At 41.6% G+C, this 18152-nt stretch overlaps 1 protein-coding gene across 2 annotated transcripts in view; it reads left to right on the top strand.

Moving 5' to 3' along the window:
- Nucleotides 1–18152, top strand: part of ARAP3 (ArfGAP with RhoGAP domain, ankyrin repeat and PH domain 3) — an 87215-nt gene that overhangs the window by 35250 nt on the left and 33813 nt on the right. For both annotated transcript variants that reach the window (XM_063298634.1, XM_063298633.1), the window contains 8 exons: nt 2027–2174; nt 2255–2323; nt 3034–3108; nt 3391–3505; nt 4748–4876; nt 7020–7153; nt 16679–16761; nt 17469–17504. In XM_063298634.1, coding sequence (XP_063154704.1) covers nt 2027–2174; nt 2255–2323; nt 3034–3108; nt 3391–3505; nt 4748–4876; nt 7020–7153; nt 16679–16761; nt 17469–17504 — 789 coding nt within the window. The remainder of the gene's footprint in view (nt 1–2026; nt 2175–2254; nt 2324–3033; nt 3109–3390; nt 3506–4747; nt 4877–7019; nt 7154–16678; nt 16762–17468; nt 17505–18152) is intronic.

The following is an 18152-nucleotide window of genomic DNA, read 5'->3' as shown; positions in this document are numbered from 1 at the left end:
AAACTAAAAACCCTCGGTGCAAATGAAATCCCTCCCCCCCGTAGAATCTGCTCAAGTTCACAATCCCAGGTGCTCCTAACGGTTTCTGATGGTCTGCGGGAAAAGGCCTTGAACAGATAACATAACCCAAACACATTCCATTGTACTGATTTCACATACAGAGCTTGGTACAAGGTTTCGCAGCAGCTCCCTCCCAAACAGAAACGCACATCAGTGCCATGGCATGTGAAACGTTACGATGTATAAACTACATTGAATCAGTGAACGTGACACCCCCCCTCTAAGCTGCCTTGAGCTCGCAGAGAAAAAATGAAATATAAATGAAATAAATTAATTCAAATACATTCATCTGCATTTGTATTTATTTGTGTTTTTCCTCGCTTGTCCTTGTATTAGTAGCCCTTTGGGGATAGTTTAAACTGGGGAACTATGCAGAGGGAAGAAACAATTAAATCCCTTTCAGACAATTTCACAGACATAATTGAAATTCTTCCTCTTCCTTTTCATTGTTTCAATTGCTTTTAAGTCTTGACATATCTGTAAGAAATCTCTATGCCCAGTCATTTAGCTAACTCTGAAGAAGATAATTTAGGTAACCAAATTACATTAAAGTTGCTTGTTTTGGACTTATCTGAGCAGCTCAGCAAGATTTTCTATTATGTATCAACTAGCATTTCAGCCCATCAAGATAAATCACTGTGATGGCATGTGCTTGGTCTGCTAATATTTGGCCAGTCAAAATTTTTAAATCCATACATCTGGAGCCTGTCACTACCCACCTAAACATTCAGCCTGAATTATTAGCAGTCATAGATCAGATCAACCATAATAAAAATAATCACAAGCAAAATATATCTAATGCAGATAAGTGCAGTGGTGACAGGTTTCACTCCCAAATGCTTCTGGACCAATCCAGTTTTCAGACATTCCCAGGAGATCAACAGTGATGGTGCTAACCTTATTTGAAGAGGAAAACCACAGGGCTTTAGTGGTTAAAACCAGCATTTTGAATTGCATCTTGAAATCTATTGGTAGTCCATATAGCAACTGTAAGATAGTTGCTATATGATAATGGCATTTATGATTTGCCAAAATACAAACCATGGCATTTTGGACCAACACAGTTCCCAAGTGATCCTCAAAGGTAGCCCCATGTATACCACATTGCAGTAATCCAACCATAAGGTGATAAGCTCATGAGTCACCATTGTCTTACCTCCTGCTGTAGGGAGGATAATAAAAGGACACATCCAGAGCTGGGCAAAGCACCCCCTGACCAAAGCTTTCATCTGCCTATCTATTAGCCACTGTGAATCCAAGGAGACCACCATATCACATACCTGCTCTTTCAGGAGCAGTCCAACACATCCAGAGTTATCTCTGGAGCAGATAGAGATTCCCCTCTGTATAGACAGTGACTTCATATTTCTTGGATTCAACTTCCAGGCCTCAACAGTGTTCAAACACTGGTTCAAAACTTCTATACCATCCCTGGCTTGGCCCAAGTTGGGAATATACAGCTCAACCCAAACTGACTGATGACCCCTCCCAGAAGTTTTCAACTCTATAGGACCCCACAAATGTGAGCTCACTGGCTACCTACCTACCTATGCACTGCTACCTACTGGTACCATATCCACTCAGGATGGAGCAGAACCACTAAAGCAGAGTATCTCTAACTTCAAATTCTTGCAATTGGTGCAAGACGATATTGTGATATAAAACACTCCTGAGAGATCTAAAAGGACTATAAGGGATGCACTCCCCCATCTAGGTCCCCAAAAAGGTCATTGACTACACTGAACAGTGCTGTTTCCATCCCATGATTGGTTCTGAATGCAGACTGAAATGAATATAGATAACCCACTTATTCAAGGGTGCTCTAGCTGACACTTCACCCCTTCTTGTTGATAGTTATACCTAGACTGACTTACGTTTGACCCTGCAATTTTTCCTCTTATCACTGCTTCCCTCCTTTGGACACAGCAATCAGCTTTTAACTGGGTCCTTTTGCTTACCACTGTAGGGTCCAGAAATGTGTCAGTCTCAATCAGATGAGCACCAAGAATCTTGCTCTGCTATTTGCACCCAGTCTCTTCCAGACAATTGGAAAAGGGGAACATGAGGTCAAGGTGATGGAGGACCTGATTGGCAACTATGTTCATATTTTCAATGTGAGTTTGCTTTTCCTCCCTCTGTATCACACAGTGCTTTGTTTTATGTGTATTTTACTGTAGCTTTCCTTCTGCTCTAGATTGATGAAGACCAGGTGTTACAGATGGACTTGGAGAACAGTTTGATTACTACCTGGCAGGACGTGAAGGTACAACAGTGCCTACTACCCATCCTTTTAATATATTGCTTAGCAGCTACACTGATAACATAAACAGCCAAAGAAACACCTTCTTAAGGCAGGGATAGTAAACCTTTTCAGCCCCAAGGGCTGCATATTGAATATGAATATGCATCCATAATCCAACACTAGCAATGAATAATCAAAGAGATATGTGTGGGATATTGTGTTAGCAAATTCTAGTTCTCTTCTAGTCCAGTTTCAGTCATTTCCAGAATATTAAGGAATAGCAAGAACAGTCATTGTAGAGTTTGAATTCCCTTTCTAATCATTCAGAAAGCTGACCATGGCTTCCATCTATTCCCAGTATCCAATTTTGTAGGGCATGCAATATAGAAATGTGCTAAATAAGTATCTTGGATCATATATTTATTACCAGCTCCCAATTTTACACATCTTAAAAATAATAATAAAATCAAACAATAAACTAATACTTCAGTGGATTAAAAATAGAGTAAATGCAGGCAATACAATTGTGACATCCCTAAATCACTCATTAATTTCTGGTATAACTCAGTTTTCACTAATTCTTGACAGGCCAATAGTGAGGTTGCTGCCCTGATCTTGGGAGGAAGGTATTCCAAAATTTAGGGGCTGCTACTGAGAAGCATTTCTGATACTGTTTTGCCAATTACTTTCCCCTGCCATTCATTGCTCTCACATCAGTTTTCTCTCTATAGCTCTCACAGGCTGGTGATATCATCCTGGAGGTATACCTGGAGCAGAAGAATCCTGACTGTTGTGTTACTCTTAAAGTAAGCAATAGAGTTCTCAGCAACCACTGTTGCTAAGAATTGTTTATGTAAGTGAACCTTTGGGTTTTTTTGTGCAAGAGAATAAGGCCAAGATGAATTGGCTTTGTGTAGACTGCCCAGGGGCACTCTTGGTGGGAAAAAAGGGAAGGCACACAACTATCACTAAGGCACAAAATGGTACTGGTTTCATATAAACTGATTTCTATGCTAAAGAGTATTAATATATACACTGTACCATGGATTGGCTGAAAATCAGAATTCTGTTTCTTAATTACCCTAAAGGTTTCCCCCAAAATGAGAGCAGAAGAACTGACAAATCAAGTGCTTGAGATGAGAAATGTAGAAGCTAGTCCAGATCTTTGGCTGACCTTTGAAGTTTTAGATAATGGAGAGCTAGGTGAGTAAAAACAGTTTGTTTCTTTTCTCTCTGTATAAGGTTAAGGCTGTATGATTATCTCTTACTTTAATGTAAAAAATCCATCAAGCAACTATTACGTTTTGGTTTATCTGGAGTATCATGTCATTCTAGACACCAAATATCCAGAACGATTTAATGATGGAAGGAGAATTACCTGAAAAGGTGTGGAAACCAAGCTTGTGAAAAAGTTGCTCAGGAAGATTTGTATGTGTGTGTGTGTGTTTGTATGGGTTTGTATGCTGTCTGCTCCATGGATTCTAGGCAGCTTACAATAGAAAGCACCATAAAAACATAATGCAATTAAACAACTAACCCTTATTGCTGTCCACCTTAGATGAGGCTCAACTCTCCAAAGGTCCTACAGAAAAAACACAGTTTTTACTGCTTTCCAAACTATTACTAAGGAAGAGGCAATCCTGACCTTGGAAGACAAGCTGTTCCAGGGTGAGGGTCTGTGATCAATCCCCTGGGCCTCTGACTTCCAGACCTCTGGAGGGAAACGCACATTACTCCCTCTAGGCTTGCATGTGTCAGGTGTACACATTCCACTTGGTGTAGCCATAAATGAGAATATGGGCCATAATGAGACTTACATTTGATAACCAGCACCTTAAATTAGGTCCTGAAGCCCAGCAGCAGCAAGTACACCTTCCACAATATAACTATCATTCTGCTCAACTGGCTTCCACCAGTGAACAGCTGCACTCTACACCAGTTGTAGCTTCCAAGTCACCTTCAAGAGAAGCTCCATGTAGAACAACATGCAATTATCTAACCAGGAAAGGACAAAGGCGTGAATCACTGTAGAGTCAGTGCCTCCAAGTCCAGAAATTGCAGCAACTGGCAAATCAGCTGAAGCTGGCCAAAGGCTCTTGTTTCCATCTGCTGCTTTAGTGGGGTCCTGAGTCCAAGAAAATCCCCAGATAGTGCTTCTCCAGGGTGAGTGCCATCCTATCCAGAGCTAAAGAAGGTATTTTCTTGACATCTGAGGACTACTGCACAAACAATAACTCTGTCTTGCTAGGATTAAATCTGAGTTTATTCTACCTCATCCAGTCCCTTGCAGCCTCAAGGCTCTGGGTCAAGTTTTCCATCAGATCTCCTGTTCTGCCTGGGCTAAAGATGTATCCTTGACATACTTCTGATGTTTAGTTTCCTGAATGCCTCCTGATATCTGCATATACTGAACTTTGGATACCTCCTCTGAACATTGTTTTTCAGAACGTCCTTTGCATCCCAAGGAGAAAGTTCTAGAGCAGGCCTTACAGTGGTGCGAGTTGCCAAAACCCAGCTCTGCATATTTACTTGTGAAAAAGGTGCCCATCAAGGAAGGAAGCTGCCTTTTCACAGGTGAGCGAGCCTTCTATTTAAGAGATAAATAAGCCTGTTACCGTTTCTAAAAACATCGGAACAACATTTTATATAGCATCTCTTGTCTGTATAGGAATAGAGTTGACTTTTGTGGCTACAAGGGTACAAGGCTGAGAAATGATTTCTGCCTGAAAATCTGGAAAGATGCTGGCAGCGAAGATTGCATTGGACAAGTTGGCCTGGTGATCTGATTCATAGTATTGCAGTTTCCAATGTTCATTATATTATATAATATAAAAGCGTATGTCCAAAAGTATTTTATGGAAGAGGAATAACTTAGTAGTAAAATGCATGCTTTCCATTCAGACAGCCCCATGTTTAATCTCTATCATCTCCCATTAAAACAACAGTGTGAGATCCTTTCTGAGGCTGAAGGCTGCATTTACCCAAGGATTAGCTCCCAGAGGTCTGTGTATCTAAGGTGGATGGGGTCTGGGGTAAGAATGGCTGGGCTATTCAGGTATAAGAATTCTCTCACATTCACAGACAGTACTCTTTTACACACAAAGATAATTTAACTGAGCAGTGAGAATAGAACACAAGGAAATAATCACTCTGCTCAGCTGACAATTATTAGAGAATTGTAATCATAAAAGTAGAGTTGAAGGGGCCGTTTAAGCCATCAAGTCGAACTTCTTGCTCAGTGCAGGAATCCAAAGTAAGCCATCATCAACAGATGGCTGTGTAGCTTTTGTATGGGGACATTCAGTGAAGGTGAGTCCACCAGATTTCGGTAACTGAAAAGAGGTTATCATGCAAAGCAGGAGAGCCCTAACAAGTAGACTGCATAGACTGTACCAATGTACCATCCTGTAGACTGTACCAATCTCCTTCAGGCCAAATGCTTCACCCCTGAATTTTTAGTAGCAGCATATATGAATGTCCTTTAAGCCCTCAAGAATGAAGCCATTTAGTGGCCAGCTAGAACCACTGAAATGGAGCAGAGCTTAACACAGCTGAGAAGCTGGCACAGAAAAAGAATATTATCTTAAAATAGCTTTAATGAGCATGGCAGAGAAACACTGGTTATGGATCTTACACATTCAGCCCTTCCAAGCATAAAGAATTATACACTTAGACAGATTAGGTTAAGAAGTTTAAAAAAATCTTACTGACTTTATTCTTTGTTGTTCTGTTACATCCATCTTGGTGGAAAAGATGAAGTTTCTTTGTTGTTCTTTTCTTTCTAAATACTTAGTTTGCCCTAACCCCTCAGCCCTATTTGCTGCCAAGGGCTGTGTGAAAGAGAGGGGCAGAATGCTTTATCAAGGCCGGAGTACATGGCCCTGATGAATGGAGAGCAGAGCAGCATGCTTGCTTCTCCCTGGGTGGAAGGAGGAGGAAGAGAGAGAGAGGAAGTGGCTGTAAGGATTGCCTATTCTAAAACACCATCAGACTCATAAACAGGATCATAAAGATATCTGATTTATTAAAGAATAGTATGCAGGATCACAAAGAAAGCTGAGATGAAAAAAGCATGCCAAATGCAAACTAAAAAACCCTTGGTACAAACGAAATCCCTCCCCCCGTAGAATCTTCCCAGGGTCACAATCACAGGTGCTCCTAATGGCTTCTGATGGTCCGCAGGAAAAGACCTTGAGCATAGCACATAACCCAAACACATTCCATTGAAATGAACATAGATACAGAGCTTGGCACAAGGTTTCACAGCAGCTCCTTCCCAACAGAAACGCGCGTCAGCACCATGGCATGTGAAACGTTACGATGTATAATGCACATTGAAACAGTGAACATGACTGTGGGAGTGGCAGCAAACAGCTTCCTCAATAGCAGAGAGTTGCATCCTGAGACAATTGCATCCTGGGACAAACTCAATTTACATGCTAATGCACATGCTAATGAGGCATGCTGGATTTGCCAGAACTTCCAACAAAGAACCTCATGTCAATTGGAGTAGAGAGCAGATGGACCAATAGTCCAAATCAGTATAAGGCTGCGTCGTATGTTCAAATTCAGCAAAGAATCTAGATATTAAAAAGATGTCGCTTGTCTGTCACATAACCGCTAAATTATGATTCTATAACTACTGTGTCCAGTATATTTATTTGGAATATATCTTGCCTTTGTAAAGCTTATTCCCAATGTCTGTGTCTTGCCATAGATACTAAACGTGAGAGCCCAAAATACGGTCTTTTGAAATGCCGTGAGGAATTGGCCAAGCTACTGGGGAACAAATTTCAGGAACGCTACTTTGTCATCAAGGACCAAAAGTTGCTTCTGCTCAAAGAGAAACGGGTATAGTAATCCAACAGATATATTTATTTTAATTTTGAAGCATTTGTACCTTGAAAAATTTAGCCTAAATCAGTTTATAAAATATATTTTAAAAAAATAGCAAAAAAAAGCCAGTGTAAACATTAGGAGTAAGAAATAGCAAGAATATATAATAAAAGATAAATATTCACAACAGCCAGTCAAAATAAAAATAAAAGGGAAATGGTTAACTTCTGTGAAAGACAGGTTTTAGCTTTCAGGTGCCTAGCATCTGATCCTTCCTGATGTGTCAGCAATGTGATGTGATTACAAAGAAAGTACATGCAATTTTTGGCTGCATCAACAAAAGTATCATTCTCAAATCACAGGAAGTAATTGTTTCACTTAATTCTGGTTGGCCGGATTCTACTTCAAGTCTTGTGTCCAGTTCTGTGAACTAATTATCCTGCAGTGAAAATGATCAGGGGGCTAGAAACTAAGTTCTCTCTCCCTCTCTCTCTCTCTCTCCCTCCCTCCCTCTCTCTCTCTCTCTCTCTCTCTCTCTCTCTCTCTCTCTCTCTCTCTCAAGAGAGCATGAAAGAATTTGGAAATGACTCATTCTGAGAAAAAGAACAAAGACAGGTAGGATAGCTTTCTTCAGATACCTGAAAGATGTCACCAGAAGTTCTCTATTATTCCACAGTACATAGCATAGAATAGTAGATTTAAATTATAGGAAATTCCAATTGGATGTTGGGGGGGGGGAATCTTAACTATGCTCAGAAGTGCAACTAATTACCCAGAGAGGTGGTGGTCTCCCTTTCACTGGACATGTTCAAATAGATACTGGACAGCCAGCAGTTAGGGATGCTTCAATTTGGATGGGTACAGTGACTGAAATGTCTGCTTCCAATTTTATTATTCTAAGCCTTCCCTAACATCAATATCATAACTGAAAAGGCCCTGATTCTCTCTTGATTCCGTTGTCAAAAAGCATCCAGAGCAAGGCCATTCCTGAACGTTCATTAAGGCAGTATCTTAGATATCCACATCTCTTTAGGGATTTACAGTTTGGAATTACTACTTTAAAGTAACAAGTGTAAATAAAATTAGATTATGAACATCAGCTCCAACCAACAACCTGGCATCAGCATTCTATACTCATGGACATTTAGAAAGTGATAAAACCATGAATTGTTATGATAAGGCTTCACCCTTTCAAGAAAAAGTGTAACTAGTATTCTGGCCAAAGATGCCTTAGATCAAGCCAAATGGAGACGGATATGCCAACAAGCAGACCCTCCCATAGTGCGGGAAAAATGCTAAGAAGAGTATTCTGGTCAAAATTTGTAAAGGCACTTTTACTCTGCAAACTGAGCCTCTCAACAGAGATCAGTTAACACCTCTCTCCCCAGCAACTGTATGAACCAAATCTTTCGGGGGAATATAACCTTATGTTGCAGCCATAATCTTGAAGCAAAGGGGCCATCAAGTAATAATTTTCCACCTTTAGCTTATTTTCATCAGTCCACCTTTCACAACTTGGATAAGGCATTACAGACTGAAATCTAATTTTATTTTGCTACAGTTATTTTACACTAATTTTCCTTTCAAAGTGATTCAGAAACAATATAAACAATTATAAATAAAAATGTAAAACAATACTTCTAGGATCCCTTTCATAGGGCAGTTGGTGCTAATCGCCCTGTGGGAAGTAGGAACGTGTTTTATCAAATATGCAGCTGAGGTGCCCCTGTGGCCTTCACTTAGAAAAGCAGGAAGTAGAACAGAAAGACAAACTACTTCCTAATGAAAGGAAAATAATAGGGCTGCATTGGATATCCTGTGTTAGTGTTGGGCAAATGTGATGCACTAGGATGGAACACTCACACATTCAATTCACTCACTCTTTCACATACACACAGGCTCTTTCTGCACTGATGAGTTGAATCAGCAGGAATCATGCCAATGTGTGATAAAGCCTAAAACATTTTGTACCCCTTGAGGCTGCCTTGGGCAATGCCAGAATAAGGGTGACAACACTTCTTTAACACTGGCACAGCTAAGGAAGACTTTCTCAGTCATGGGTTGGGATGAGACAAAGAGCAATATCATGGGGACACAGCTGGAAAAAAAATGTTGCTGGAGCATGTTTATGCCCTCATTAGGTAGGTACAAGTGGGGAGGAGGCCACAGTCCTGAAAAATCCCCTATCACTCATAAATGGAGACTGTTTTAATGCCTAATTGTTGCCTGATTTGGTGACAAAAGAGATGCTGGTTTGGGAAGGGAAGGGATTGCCCATTAGTTTCCAGATATTACTGCCCCTCAAAAATGCCTTCTTGCTCAGGAATTAGGCATTAAAATAGTTCTAACTGCAGCAGGGGCGGTGTGTCAGGAATGAATTGGAAGGGGAGTATTAGCTTCTAGATTAAAAGCAAACTGAATTATTTTCCTTTGTTCATGAGACTTTTTGTGGCTGAATATCCTTAGCTGGGTTATTTTTCACATTGCTGCAGCACTTAAGCCCAAAGAGTTTTCTTTTGTACCGTATAAGTGGCAGCAGCCCTAACTCTAATCCTAACCCTCCCATTCAAGCAGTGGCCGCATCAGGAGGCACAACTGCCTACCAATGTGATTCTCCCCAAGGGCAATCCTCAACAGCCATGTAGATGACGTGACTTCCTTAGGATCAGTTAGTTGTCCTCAGTCTCCTTGAAGATGTTAGGGAGTTGAAGATCAGGGGAGACAGCGGTATCATGGAGGAAAGCATGAGGAAGCTAACACCCTGGAAGACAAAGAAAATTCACGATGATCTTGAAGGTTAAAGACAAGGACTAAAAGAATGAAAATTAACAGAGGCACTTGGGAAATAAAATGCTTTGCTTAGGAAGTAAAAATAAAATGTACCAGTATAGGATGGAAGATACCTGGCTTAATTATGCTACTTCTGAAAAAAAATCTTGAAGCCATTGTTGTTGCTTGCAAATTGAATATAAGCTAGTTGGTGTGATGTGGTTGTAAAGAAGGCAAATGCAATTTAGGCAGCATCAACAAAAGTATAATTTTCAAACCACAGGAATTAGTTGTTTCCCTTGGCCAGACTCTACCTTGAGTACTGTGTACAATTCTGGGCACCAAATTTTAGGAAGTATGCAGAGAAATTGGAACAGGTTCAGAGAAGTACAATGAGGATTGTCAAGAGACTAGAAACCAAGTCCTATGAAAGTAGATCAAAGATGCTGGGTATGATTAGCCTTCAGAAAAGATGACTGAAAGGGGATTATGATAACACTTTTCAAATACCTGAAAGAATATCACATAGTGTGATACGTGTGTGATTTTGTTCCATAGTGTAGGACATGGAATAATGGATTTAAGTTACAGGAAAGCAGATTCTGATTGAATGTTAGAAAAAGCTTTCAGCCAATACAAAATTGAGTAGTGGAACCAGTTACACAGGCAGGTGGTAGTGAACCTTTCACTGGATGGGTTCAATTAGGTGCTGGATAGCCATCTATCAGGGATGTTTTAATCTGGAATCCTGCACCAAGGAGTGGGGTTGGACTCAATAGCCTAAATTGACCCCTCTAATGCTATGATTCTGTGATTGTATGATTTACTGTTCCCCTGATGATCTCATAGGCCACCCTTAATCTAGAGTCTGTCACTGGATCAAGTAAGAGTCCTTGACAAGCTCTCTCCTCTGCAATGAACCCCTTAAGAGCCAAAGACAAATCAAATATCAGTCAAACAGAAGTATGTTAAAAGAGGCTAAATAAGAAGATCAGGATGAAGAAATGTACTTGGAAGAGCCAGAAACAAGCCAGGGTCTCAGACTAGAGATCTGGTTAAACATGAATAGCATCAGATAAGGTTACACATGACTAAGCAAAGAACTGCAGTTGCTGGAAACAATGAGAGTGGTGAGGCATGGGTTTAAATGCAGAAATCAGGGTTTTTTCCCCCTGTGAGCCCATTTGTTACTAACTGCCTGCATTTGGGGGGGAATTCCTTGTCCTTTATTATCTCTTGCCTGTTACACCATCATTATTTAATGTTCACTAGGAGCCTGAAGAGAAGGACAGAAAGATCCAGAAATTTCCCCAATCAGTGGGCTCTTTTTTGGTAGTATTTGCAGTCCAGCCTTGTCCTTACTTGTTTGCTGTGAACTTACAAAATCACTGCAAGATTGGTCACTCTTCAGTAGGCAGTTTTACATTGTTGCCAATCACAACCTGAGCCAGCACATCTCCTGGGTCCCCACAGAGACAGCCTCAGCTTCTAGTGCCCCAAATATGAAATGGGCCAAGGGTTTCCTCTGTGCCTTCCCACTGCACCTTGTTGGCTCATCTTCTGCACATGTACCTGAAGTCATCCCAGTGGCTCCCTGTTGGGCCAAAAGGCATTGATACACTGAGACGGTGCAGGTACTCATGAACCTTTGTGGGATTTCTCTTTCAGAACTGGGAGCCCAGTTTCACTCAGACCCAAGCTTGTGTGGGGTTTGATTGGCAGGCATTGCTACTCCAGTGCTGCCTCTATCCATTAGCCTGCTACAATATTTCAGTGGTCAGATCTGTGAGATCTGACAAACCTCCTGCTACTGGAGGAAGAGGAAGAGGATATGGCCCAAGGGATATAACTTAAAGCATCTGGTTTCAGCATTGGCATTAGCCTTCTGAGGGTTCAAGATTCCATTCACCTTTGTATATCTTCACACCTAGAAATTATTGCATGAAGCCACTCCTGCTCATAGATTTCTATCCTGGGATTGCTACTTGGTTTTAGAAACTTAGTGTGCCACTGGATTGATACTTATTGATTAATTGATTTAAATTTAGAAGGCTGCCCAATTCCCAAATGGTTCTGACTTTTACCTCTCTTTGCTCAATGGAAACCATATTTCTCACTTAGAACTTTCTTGTAGTTAAAACATCAGCCAGACAGGTGGCAGAACTGCCAGCCATATCGGTCAAGGAGGAACTGTGTGACTGTCTCAGAGTCAGTGGTCTTACACACAGACTCCATATTCTTGTCCATTGTTAATTTTAACTTCCACAGAGCACAGGGTCTATGCTTATACTGTAATTATTTTGCCTAATTCCAGACATCACCCCCAAGAAGCAGTTATGTGTAAGCCTGATGTCCAAAGAGTCATCAGACTTATTTCAAGAAGATCAAAGACTGGCATTAGTCAGACTGCCTCTTTGTTTCTTTCCAGCAAACAAGATATCTTGCATGAATTCAGATGGCTCAAAGACTGCATAACTCCCTGCTACAGTTGCAGCTGTCCCCATAGGTTTCATGACCCACTCCATTAGGAGTGCAGCCACCTTGGCAGCTTCATTAATACTCCACTGAGTGATACTGGTAGGCCAGCAACATAGTCCGTGGTCTCTTCTGTTGTGCGGCACTACAAGCTTAATTCACAGGTCTTGGCTGAGGCATCCTGTGGAGATGAGTACTATGACAATTAGTGCCTCTTTCATAAGTCTGCACAGCAAGTGATTCATATCTTTCTGGGTGCCACTCTGGTAGGTCCCAGCTAGGTCCTCCAGCCACAGCTGGAATATGGAACATTGGACTTACTGTGAAGTTCCTTTTCCTCCCATGGATGGGAAGTAGCAAGGTATCTCCTGCCATGAGGAGGAAAAGTTTTTTCTCCTGAGGGAGGAGTCATCTCTCTAAGAGCTGTTATTACACCCACCTTTCTTCTATCCTATGTTGTGGAGCTCTTACTAATATTGCAGGGGCTACAAAAAACATTTTTTGGTCTTGCCTCTGAGAGCAGTAGAAGAAGCAGCCACAGTAAGTCCAATCCTCTGTTTTCTTCAAGGGCCTTACATGTATGAATGTATGTATGTAGGATGTGTGTGTGTCTATACCAATATAGTTATACATACAGGGGAAGCCATAGTAGTGTTGATATTTGGATGCCGTAGTAGTAGTCCTATTCCAGATAGGGCTTTGGTCTAGACTCTAGAATGATCTGCAAAATAACAAACCCTTACATTCTGTATTTATTTATTTTATTTATTTATTCACATTTCTATTACTGCCCATCTCCCCCCAAAAGGGGGACTCTGGGCGGTTTACAATAAAATTCTCCTTAAAACCTCAACATCATAAAATCACCGAATCAACACCTACAATACTAAAATAATAAATATAAATATGGAATCCAAGTGGGAAATTTCCATTCGGTAGGGAGAACTCTACATCACCAGCCACCCCCAGGAAGAGCTGTTGCCCTTACCATCCCAGGTGAGGCGGCAGAACCAGGTCTTCAAACCCTTCTGGAAGGTTGGGAGTGAAGGGGCCTGCCTCACCTCGGGGGGTAGAATGTTCCAAAGGGCAGGCGCCACTGCAGAGAAGGCTCACCTCCTGGACCCTGCCAGATGGAATTTTCTTACAGACGGGGTCTGTAACATGCCCTCTCTGCATGATAGGGTGGGGCAGGTCGATGTTATGGGGATGAGACAATCCCTCGGGTAACCTGGCCCCATGCCATGTAGGGCTTTAAAGGTCATAACCAACACCTTGAATTGGACCCAGAAGCAAACTGGAACCCAATGCAGCTCATGCAGTAAAGGTGTTAACGTGTGCTGAGCACTCATCACTGTGCAGCTGCATTTTGGACCAACTGAAGCTTCCAGACACTCTTCAAGGGTAGCTCCATGTAGAGTGCATTGCAGTAGTATATGTGGGAGATGACCAGGGCATGAGTGACTGTCTGGAGGGCATCTCAATCCAGGAAAGGGCGTAACTGGTGCACAACATGAAGTTGTGCAAAGGCCCTCCTGGCCACGACTACCACCTGCTCTTTGAGCAGGAGTCATGAGTCCAGGAGGACCCCCAAGTTATGCACCGGTTCTGAATGGGGCAGTGCCACCCCATCCAGAACTAAAGATGACAACCTCCCGGATACTGAGGAGCCGTCAATCCACGGCCACTCCATCTTACCAGGGTTCCGCTGAAGCCTGTTGTTCCCCATCCAGACCCCCACAGCCCCCAGGCACTGAGAGCGGGCAGCCACCACATCACTTACTTCACCCAGGATGGAGATATATACCTGAGTATCATCAGCATACTGATGGTACCTCATCCTGTGGTGATGGATGATCTCACCCAGCAGTTTCATGTAGATGTTAAATAGGAGAGGGGAGAGGACCAAACCCTGCGGCACCCCACACAGCAGAGGTCAAGAGTCAGATCTCTCATCTCCTATCACCACTGACTGGGACCAGCCCTGGAGGAAGGAGATGAACCAGCACAAAACCACGCCTCCCACCCCCAACTCCCTGAGCTAGAAGGATAGCATTGTTGATGGTATTGAAAGCCGCTGAGAGGTCCAAAAGAGCCAGGATGGATGCACTGCCCGCTCCCGCCAGAGATCATCCATAAGTACAACCACTGTAGTCTCTGTCCCATATCCCGGCCTGAAACCTGACTGAAAGGGTTCTAGGTAATCCGTTTCATCCAGAATCCTCTGAAGTTGTAATGCCACCACTTTCTCAACCACCTTCCCCAAAAAGGGGAGGTGGGAGACTGGGCAAAAATTGTTCAGAACAGTAGGGTCCAGCGATGGCTTTTTGAGGAGGGGGTGTACCAGTGCCTCTTTGAAGGCAACCGGAACCACTCCCTTCCTCAAAGATGTATTAAACATCGCCTGGACCCAACCACATGTCACCACCTGGGCTGCTTTCACAAGCCGGGAGGGGCATGGGTCTAGATGACACATGGTGGCATTTACAGTCCGGAGGATCCTGTCCACTTCCTCAGGCCCAACAGGATCAAACTATATGTTTGTTTATTTTTAATGCATTTTATGCATGCTTGCTTTATAGATGTGGCCCTCATTATTTGTGAAGGTTCTGTTCCAGCCTAGCAACCATGGATAATAACATTATAGAAAATGAGACTGTGAAAAAAGGACCAAATCCATGCACAAAATCCCACCTGTCATTTGTGCATGCCTGAAATAACAGAAATAGGACAAAAAACACAAGTACTTAAAAACTTTCATCGTGGATATAATAGTCTGGGATATTTTTCTTAGTGACTGTGGATTTGAGTCATGGAATCACATATAGTGAGGCCACCTGTACTGTATTTTTATTTGAAAAGTTTGATTAATGGGGTAATAAAAAACTATCCAATCTATGTTTGACAAAGACCTCCTCCTAGGAAGAGATGAAGTGGTTTCGTGATAGGCTCAAATGTGAGCCAATCCACCTTCATATTTGCTCTGCAAATCATCAAGTCTAGCTTTAGGTGTTTACAGGAGATGCATGGTCACTTCAAATCAGAAACTGTTTATGTTTGCCCAAATCATGCCTGATTATTTTTATGGTGGAAAAAACAAATTAACAAACAAAATGAAGGCTGCACCCCCTTCCTCCCTTTCTTGCGGATGTGACCAGGGCCAAACCCAGCTTCTTGCTGCACAGATCCTACCAGACCCAGAAATGACCATCCTTCAAAGCCCCCTGTAATCTCACTGAAACCAAATGCTTCACTTACCCACTTACAGTACAGCCCACGGGCAGCCCTAACAAGGGAATTGTAACATAGAGAAACCCCTATGTTCCCTTCTCAATCAAGGACATGGGCCTGATCACCTCAGCGTTCCATCTCCTTAACTATGGACTTCCCCAACACTGCAGCTGCTCCTGAAAGTGCAGTTTTTGCCTAATAACACATACAACCCTGGATAAGAACCTGCCTAGGTTCTCCAAATTTTCCAATGAATCAGATCCCTAGCATTTTCACCCAATAGCCCTCAACTTGTATAAAAATCTTTGGATTCCCACTGTTTTGGGCTCCTCTTTCTTCTAAAGATGGGACACAATAATTGAATAAACTATTGCTTTCTCCTTAATGTTGTGCTCCTTTCTTCTGACTTTTCCATGACAACTATAAGTGGTGTCTTTAGAATCAGACCTAAAAGCCCACTTAAGTTTGGGAGAGTTTATAAGTGAGACTGTCGTTTCTGCAAAAATCTAGATAATCACTAGATAGGGAGTTGGAGCTTTCAGTATTCCTGCTGGCATGTAGTGGTTATCTGGATGTTTCTAGCCCAGATAAAATAGCCTTATTACTTTGAGTTATTGGACAATGAGAGGCTATTGGAGGTTATTGGACAATGAGAGCATTTTAGATAAAAATTAGGAAATAGAAATAGAAAACTTAAGTCCCTAGTTTGAATATCACCTTTCTCATGAACCCAGGAAGTAGCCTTAGGTTTTTGTTGAATTGACATGATGATACTGATCTGTCATGCCAAGTTTCTCTAAGGAATACAATGAAATGATGTATATGAAGCTGTACTATAGAAATAGTAAGTTAGATTACGCTTGCAATGGCAACAAGTGACCAATGCTATTTCAGGTGAGCTTGTATAGAGAAAAAATAGTTCCAATTCATTGAGGCTTAATACTAGTTTGTCTAAACAAATGTCCTGGATGTAGTGAAATAAAGGTGGACAAAATAATACTGGTTTAAACAGTAACCCTTTCTTTATATCTGTGAGTTGAGAATTGTCTTTCTGTTGTACACCTCTAGAATGTCAAGCCAGAGAGAGAGTGGCTACTGGATATGGCCAAGGTTTACTTGGGGATCCGAAAAAAACTGAAACCACCTTCACGGCAAGTGGCTATCAGATGCTAGAGTTTACTGCTTGGTGATACCCAAATGTCAAAACTGCCCTAGCACTAATTACTACTCTTTATAGATTTATGCACAGAACATAATAAATCCCACTTCTTCCCAGAAGCCTAAATATACATTTGCCACCATTTAATACATGAAATGGAACAACAGCAAAGAAAACCACTCAGGGAGAGAAGGCATATGGAAAGATTTTGCATTCCTCTGTTAAGATACTGTACATTCTTAGCTTCTCTGTCTGTGCTGGATGGGGCAATTTTTTTCTGTTCCCTAGAACCATGCTTTGCCTTTCTGCCTTCCCTGTGTGGTACAGGAGATGGTCAAGCACCTTAAAGTATGTCCCAAACAGGAAAATCAACCTGATTTGGGGGCAAAGTGTGGTTCTAAGGAGTGAAATTAATGTCTTTATTACCTGCAAGGTTCAATGTACCTGTTTCAACCCTTCAGCCCTCCAACCTCTCCAAACAAACAGAGAGACAGACAAAGAAAGAAAGAAAAAGAAAAGCAGCAAATTGCTATCAACAATATTGCCCGTATCAGGAACAGACAGCATGTGGCTTATGGGCTACAGGTCTTTGGGGTGCAGTTGTTTATTTAAGTACATATAGAATTGGCCCAGATGTGTTTACTTTGGGCTCACTAGTTTGTTTAAATTCTAATCTTACTTTATTTCTCACTATTACAGATGGGGCTTTACTCTGATTCTTCAAAAACAGCAGTTGTGAGTATCTTTCACAAAAACACAATCAAGTGACTATAAACCGAAAGTTATGTAACTCTGGACTTCAAATTAAGCATATGCTTTAAAAATACTGTGCATTGTAACCCCATATTATATACAAAATTCTGAGGCTGGGTAGCTTCCAAATAGCTTTGGCAACTGCATGTCCAAGAATGTTCTCTATCACACTAACCCAAATAATACTTATTCCTACCATTTAGTTTGCTTTTCTCATCTCAAGCACAGAGAAGCAGAAGGAAAGAATGACAATAGAGTTCACAAATACTGTTTGGTCTCCATATTAGAATGGCAGATGATGTCCTTACCTCATTCTAATTGGCTGCATTTTAACCTGAGAGTGCCACCATTCAAAAATTAATACACAGCTTTGGATTGCTTCCATTATGGATGAAAAACTTTGGTGAGATAATTCTCCTGGGCCTATCAGGTAACCTTGGGGAGGTAGGCAATGTAAATAGTAAATATTCAACTTTAACAGATGGGGAAAGTGATAGTGTACTATCTCCAAGGTTGTAGTTTATTGTTCTGTGGTAGCAAGTTTAAAGAAGTTTAAGTGTACAGTTTCCCTGATAAGTTCAAGGTGGAAGAGCTGCAACTTCTCCAGGACTGATGACCATTCATGAATTC

This window comes from Candoia aspera, chromosome 3 (genome assembly GCF_035149785.1).
Source record: "Candoia aspera isolate rCanAsp1 chromosome 3, rCanAsp1.hap2, whole genome shotgun sequence".
In the NCBI taxonomy this organism is placed as follows: Eukaryota; Metazoa; Chordata; class Lepidosauria; order Squamata; family Boidae; genus Candoia; species Candoia aspera.
This window is presented reverse-complemented; position numbering and strand designations above follow the sequence as displayed.